This window comes from Stegastes partitus, unplaced genomic scaffold (genome assembly GCF_000690725.1).
Source record: "Stegastes partitus isolate 25-593 unplaced genomic scaffold, Stegastes_partitus-1.0.2 Scaffold1965, whole genome shotgun sequence".
Classification (NCBI taxonomy): Eukaryota; Metazoa; Chordata; class Actinopteri; family Pomacentridae; genus Stegastes; species Stegastes partitus.
In genome coordinates this window covers 96,792-104,091 of record NW_007579696.1, presented here as the reverse complement: position 1 = coordinate 104,091, position 7,300 = coordinate 96,792, and the positions used below count along the sequence as shown (strand labels likewise).

Sequence of the window (7,300 nt, the reverse complement as noted above, 5' to 3'; positions counted from 1 at the left end):
CTGCAGAGGGTTTAAGGGGTTATGGTAATATTTTGATTACAAAATGTGTGTGTACATTCTACAGTACATCTTCAGATCAAAATCTAACCGATATAACAAACTAGATTTTCTTATGCTCCTTATAAATGAGGAAAATTACACATGAAATAAACAGTTCTGATTTTGCTTTGAACGGGATACGACTGAATTAGTAGTCTGCATTCCAAGGGTTGTTTTGTGGGAGGGATATTGTAATTTTATCCCTCATCTACTTTGACTTCAGTCACATTTCCCACATCTCCCACAATGTCTTTTGACAACGACCTCAGAGAGGCAGAATAAACATGTTGTTTTCAGCTGAAGATGGACGTGTGGGCATATAAGTGTAGCTATTCAGTGGAATACTTGTGTTCACTGAGTGTGATTTAGTCAGGACAGTGTAGGTATCACTGCCTGCTCTATGATGAATGTGAACATTAGTGTAAAGCAGAAAATTGCACGTTTACTCATCATCAAATCTTCATTAAGGCTGGACCTGACATGTTCTATTATGGTGGCAGGTCATCCAGATTTGGCATACACCTCTTAAGAAACTGAAAAAGAATGCTGTAGTTTTTTTTTTTTTTTATAAAGCAGCTCTCTGTTAGCCTTCCTTCACCTTTCTTGTCATCATTTTCTTGCACATTTCTCAGATTCTAGTCTCATTCTTTCTTTATCCTCTCCCTCAGACTGAACGTCTCCACATCGAGTGATGGTGCTTCAGAATCGGGCTCTGACCCTCTACAGCGAATTTTTGACCTTTTGGTCCCAGAGGCCATCCTGGCTTTCTTCTTGCTTCTCCTCCTGGTCTGGTTCCTCAACCGTGAGTTCGAGGTCAGCTACCGTCTCCATTACCATGGAAACGTGGAGGCCGACAAGCACCGCTCCAAGATTCAGACGATGCGAGATCAGGCCGAGTGGTTACTGGGCAACATCATCCCCATCCACGTCGCTGACCAGCTCAAGGTTTTTTGCTGCTGTTAAAACAAAACTATCAAACTTATCAGAGCAGTGATCAATAAGTAGAAATGTAGTCATGTTTTGCAATTCAGACCGCAACATTAAAGGAAACAGTAGTGGCAGTAATTGCATTTTTTTTCTCGAATGGACTTGAAAGATGTAAACCACTGCCTAATTGTTTAGCACCGCCATTTGAAGCAGTTTTGATGGGGGGGAAAAATGAAAAAAAAATCTTTCAGTTTATTGATTCAGTTGTTTCCATTTTAGATTTTCAATAAATTTGCAAATATTCTAAATAGATGTTGCCATTATGTGCTATTAAGGGTCGATTGATAAGCAAACATGGCAGCTTTATCCATTTAAAATTAAATCTAGAACTCAATAAAATCTGCAGAAAGAGAAGAGATTTGAATACTTTCTAAATGAGCTTGTAAATACACATTCAAGTGTTTACAATATTTGAACATATGAGCATCATAGTATCATTTCATCATTGTAATTTGGCTGTTTTCTCTTATTGTTTCCTCAGGTGACACAGAGCTACTCCAAGAACCATGACAGTGTGGGTGTGATCTTTGCCAGTATCGTCAACTTCAGTGAGTTCTACGAAGAGAGCTATGAGGGGGGAAAAGAGTGCTACCGCGTCCTGAACGAGCTAATCGGAGACTTTGACGAGCTCCTTCGCAAACCTGAATTTAAAAGCGTGGAAAAGATCAAGACAATCGGTGCCACCTACATGGCAGCATCTGGGCTGAACGTCCGGCAGATGGCCGAGAACGACGACGACTCTCCGCACGCTCACCTGAGGGCGCTTTTCAACTTCGCCCTCGAGATGATGGGGGTCCTGGATGATTTCAACAAGAACATGCTCGGCTTCGGGTTCAAGCTCCGGATCGGATTTAACCACGGGCCCCTGACGGCGGGGGTGATCGGCACCACTAAGCTGCTCTACGACATCTGGGGAGACACAGTCAACATCGCCAGTCGCATGGACTCCACCGGTGTGGAGTGTCGGGTGCAGGTGAGCGAGGAGAGCCATGCTGTGCTCAGTGCCATGGGACTGGAGTTTGACTATAGAGGTACAGTGAATGTTAAGGGTAAAGGTCAAATGAGGACCTTTCTGTACCCCAAAAGTGGGGAAAATATAAGCCAGGATCGAACGGAGCTGGCTGCCGGAGTTGGACCCTCGTCTGTGGCCTCTGTTGCCCAGGCAGTGGCTCCTCCTCCCTCCTCCTCTCTTTCCACACTCCCTCCTCAACCCCAAAGCGCTGCAAGGCCTCCAGGAGCAGGGCCCGAGCCGGTGCCAGCTAAATCCACAGAAGCGAGGGAGGAGGGCTATAGGGACGCTGCACACCTCCCCACAGACGTTCACACCCTTCCCCGTTCTGAACTCGACCCACAACCCAGTGCTGCAAAAGTGCCCTCCGAGGTGCAGCCTGCTCCTCTCGCACTCCAAGAGGAGGAGGACGAAGAGGACGCCAATGAGCTCACGAAACTCAACGAAGAGTTTTACGCTCGTCTCTGATCCCTCCTCTCCCCTTCTCTTCTGTTCCCCCACACCCCCCCCCGCTGCCTCCGGCTGCTGCCTCTCCAGGACTGATCGCAGATGTGGGGCAGGGTGTCCCTTCGTTTTCGGCAAGTGTCTTTGGCGTGGAAGTCGGTCGCAAACAGTGGCTATGAAACGACCACCGACGTCTTTCATGGGAGTGTTGCCTCAGTGCAAGGGTGGGTTAGACCTGTGTTGAACACAGCAGTTTAAAATGGAGAAAAGGCTGAAAAAGGGACAAGAGGGAAAGGAAGATTTGCTGGTGTTGTTGTTTATGTTTTTTTTTTCTTATAATTTTTTTGTTATAAAGTGCCTTCAGGACTAGAACAGTGAACAAACAAATATGAATACTGAACAAGTTTTAACAATCTTAGACTACAGAACATGCTGTGGTTTCTTACTCCATGCTTTTACTTTGAATGCAAGTATTTCTTTAAAAAAAAAAAAAAAGTTATTATTGTTGTGCCATATCAATTGTTTTAACTTGATCAAAGTCTTGACCTTACTTAAGGGAAAAAAATAAGTTTAGATTTTATATAAGTGCCAGTGCAGCATGATGGGCTGAGCAGGAAAACTATGGGAAGAATGAGGGAATCACATGAAGCAGTGTTAATTTATGTATTCTGCTTTGACACGAGGGCTTTTAATACAGTATTCATATGTGCTCGAGTCTCACTCTCTTTAGAGGGACACGCTACCAAGCAGGCTGCATAGATTTTAGTTGGTGTAGCAGCTAAATGCACATTTTTAAGCACAGGTCTTGCACAGATTTTTTTTTTTTTCCCCCGACCACTTGTATTTGGTAGTTATTACCGTTAAATAGCTTTTTATTAAACAGAGTTCTAACAATCAAAAGCACAAATCAAATAATCAGATAAGGGAATATAGATACGGAAGAAAGGTGGTTTTTAAAATGAGGGGCCATCAGAAAACGTAGGAAGGCACTTTAAAATATACTTAAAGTGATACCGAGATCTGTCTTTTCAGTACATAAAGCTCACCCCCTGTCGGCATGAGAGATGGGTGTAGAAAGTGTTGGAGTTTGATCCTAAATGGAGCACAGACAGACAGATACTTCTTTTAATCAATCGCGTCTTTACTGTTCGTCTGTATGTTCTGGGTTCAGTCATATTTCACTGTAGTAAAAGTAAACACTCTTTTTACATGACAAGATCTGCTCTTTTTTTTGCTCAGAACCACTCCATTAGAGCTCCCTTGTTGGGTTTCCTGAAAAGCCACTGTGCTGTTTGTAGGATCAAACTACAACCTCGATACACCTGCCGTCTTCTAGTGATATTTTATATTTTTGTTGTAACTAATGCAAAAAACATTACCCAAAAAGACCAAAACCAACGATATTTTCGTCTGTCTGAATATTTCTTTACCGTGTAGTGGCACTCTGCCACTGAAATCCATAAATGTATCATTTGATTTTTAGAAGGGTGCAGGAATTTCATAAAACAGCTGGGCATTTTAGTGGTTTTGAGACTTTTTTTTAGGGCCTTTTCAGATAGCAGACAGTAGAGTAATGACTTGGCAAGTAGTACGCAAAAGTAACTCAAACCTTTCTTGGGTGCACTTTACATCTTGCGAGCACAGCACCCATATTTTGTAGCCATTACTCCTCAAACTGGAGTAAATAGAGCGTTTATTTTGGACTCATCAACACTGGATTTATTGAACTAGTGAGCGTTTATGGGAGAAGCAACATGTGCAGCTCTAAAAAACAAGCTTTGGATAAATAGGCAATATTTTCCAGACAGATGTATTAATTCCTGGTTTGGGGCTTTTCATTGGACACAATATAGCAGAAACAGAACATCACCGGACTCCTTTGAAGACAGCGGGGTGAGAGTTTAATACTCGACTGATCTTGGGTAGAGTGTAACTTTAAGTGGGACTGTGAGGGACAATCACTGTGTAGTTCTCGGTAGACGACGGGATGGTCCACATGCCGTTTAGTTTCGGTGTCAAATCGCAGATCGACGACGGTTTCTACACTACAAACCTCAAATTTGTCCATTCATTGCCTTAATTTGCCAAAATCAAACATCGGTCAGTGCATCGCTATTAGATTTCCTCAACAGTTCAGTGGTGTCTGCCTTTAGCTGTGTGATTTGCCGTTGAAGGGTTGGGACTTTTTAACTTTGATCCTGCAGCAAGCCTCTTCACTGAGGAGGCCCTCTACTGTATCAATATAAATGTGCCACTTTAATTGAGTGATCTATAGGTGCAGTGCAACCTAAACTAGCTGATTGTTTTGTGGTGCCTAAAAGTATGACTGTATTTGTGAGTATTTTGGTTTTCTTTTTCTTTTTTTTTATCATACTGTTGTCATAATGAGGATAGATTATGATTGTATGTTTGAGGAAATTATCCTCACTGTGCAGGTTTTGCTGCAATTTTTTTTTGACAAATTCCATCTATTTTTTTTTGGCTTTCCTTTCTAGTTCTTTCTTTCTGACATTAACCAGTCGCCTGGAATAGTGTGATGGTGTTCCCATCGAATTGCTGGCTCTGTAATTCTCTTTGCTCTTTACTTACTTGATGCTGTGTCCTTTCTCCTGAAAGCACTTGTTTCTCTCTTGTACGTTGCGTGTGTGTGCGCGCGAGAGATATAAAGTTGTAACACCAAAAACATGCAAAAGCAAGTCATCTTGGGCCGCTGTTTAGCTCTTATCTTGTCGCCGGTGCCTCATCTGTGGCGGAATTACATTTGCATTATTTTGAAATGGAAAAATAGAAAAGATCTGAAATTTGAAATCCTGTAAACACATATCACCACCACATCTTTTGGAAATCGATCAACAGTTCGGGTTAAAGAATCTGTCGTTGAGAAAACACGGATGCAGCGGTGAGATGAAAAAGGAGGAACCATCCCTGTTTATGTAGCCGCCTCCATCTGTAGCAGCAAAAACACATTTGTTTACCTCTGCCACGGAAGATACACAACCAGTGCCTTTTTGAATTTGGTGTATGTCTAATTAGTGTATGTGAGCTGTGATTATTTGTATCAAATAATATATCTGTAGTAGCATAAACATCCTGAAAATCCAAAGAGGTTTCTCCAGAAGCTGTCACTGTAGATAGTAATGTGAGATCTGCTTCGTTGGCCAAAATCGTTGCTTTTGAAATATTTTCTCTTATTGTACTCTTGTGATGTACATTCTTGCCAAACCGACTGAACCGCAGCAAACAGAGTTACGGAAACAGATGAGAATATCAGGTATCAGTTGTGAAGGAAAGTTTTTTTTTTGTTGTTTTTTTTCTCGCCACATTTTCCAATCCTGCCTTACGTTGTTAGATAACCCTCTGTGATTTTTAAGGCAGTAGCGGGCAGACAGAAACTATCCGAAGTAGATTTGACTCCCACAGGTTGATGAGCACGCCATCTCTCCAGTAGCACACGTCTGCACATAAATAATAAACATTAAAGTGTTCGCTGCAGGCTCTGGGATGCAGTTGAGGGAGACGTGTGTGATCTTGTTTGCATGTGAGCAGTTCTCGCTATCATGCTTTCTATATTTATGTTGAGCATATATTCCCAACACGCAGGAGGAAAATCAGATCACTAAGCTTTTCTCTTTTAAGGTTGCTTGGATTTTGTCCATTTCTGACAGCGTACTGATAGATGATGTGTGTTTGACAAGATTTGTTTCAGTTTTGGCAGCGTGAGCGTGGGTCCTTAGAAGGCAGATGGTAAAAAAAAAAAAAAAATAATGCAGTTCAATAAGTCCGTTGAGGAGAAGTTTATGGCATTCAGTGATTTTTATTTTTATTTTTTGGTATTGTTTTTGAAGAAGTGTGATTCTGCTTTGTGATGGAAATATAAGGGAGACACATAAAGGCACAGAGCGTCAGCACTTGTTAAAATCATCGTGGAGAAACAGCATCGCCTAATCACTCATTTAAATGGTGACAGCTCTGCGTCTTTTCATCATAATTTGCGAGTAAATTCAAACCCGTATGTGTTTTTAATTACACTGGGACAGAACTTAGGCAGTGTTGTTTGATTTGAAAAAAAAAAAAAAAAGTATTTGTTTTCATGTTCATGAATGAGATGTATTATGTATGTTTTGTGCACATTACCCATGTATCATTTATCAACACATGATCGTAATCTGTACACATTTGCACAAAGCACTCAGTGTTTGTACATATGCAGTTATTTTGTCACGTATGATTTTTTTTTTTTTTTATACATGTGCATGTGTCAGATTTTGTCAGGAAACAATGAAAAAGAGACACGTATTATCAGATTGATTTAATGTGTGTCTATTTGCGTGAGTTATATGATTTTATTCCTCTTTTTTTTTTCAGTATGAGAGAAATAAATCTCCAAGCAGAAAACTGTTGAGCGTACTGTGAAGTATGAAGTAAAGATGGGTTCATTTTAAACCATATGCTGGCTGATTATCAGATAATGTAGCCATTTTGTTGTGTTTTTTTGCATCGCTAAGAACAAATCTGAAGTGTGGGCAACCACTCATGCTTATCACGAATTGGACAAGTTCCTACTACATTGTACTTAACTAAATATTCACCATTATGCAATTTAAATGATTTCTTCTTACATCAGTAGTTAGTCTTTTTCACTTCAGTGTAAGAGAATAGAATGTCTTTTGTCATTGCAAGTTTGCAAGGAAATTTGTACTAATCTCTTAGTGCATAAGAAATAAATACAAAGTGCGAAAGGACAAAAGTAAAGAATGTAAAATAGAGAAGAGAATGATAAAAGCAGAATATTTAAAGAGTGGCCATAAAAGGCCAGGAAAA

The 7,300-nt window shown here is 40.7% G+C and overlaps 1 protein-coding gene across 1 annotated transcript; it reads left to right on the top strand.

The window, feature by feature from the left end:
- Window positions 1–707: 707 nt before the first annotated feature.
- LOC103373382 (adenylate cyclase type 9) lies at window positions 708–6,927 on the top strand (the record flags this gene model as incomplete). Its single annotated transcript, XM_074465735.1, has 2 exons — window positions 708–984; window positions 1,508–6,927. Coding segments are annotated over 2 exons (1,273 nt in total), but the record flags the coding sequence as incomplete, so codon positions are not given.
- Window positions 6,928–7,300: the final 373 nt, after the last annotated feature.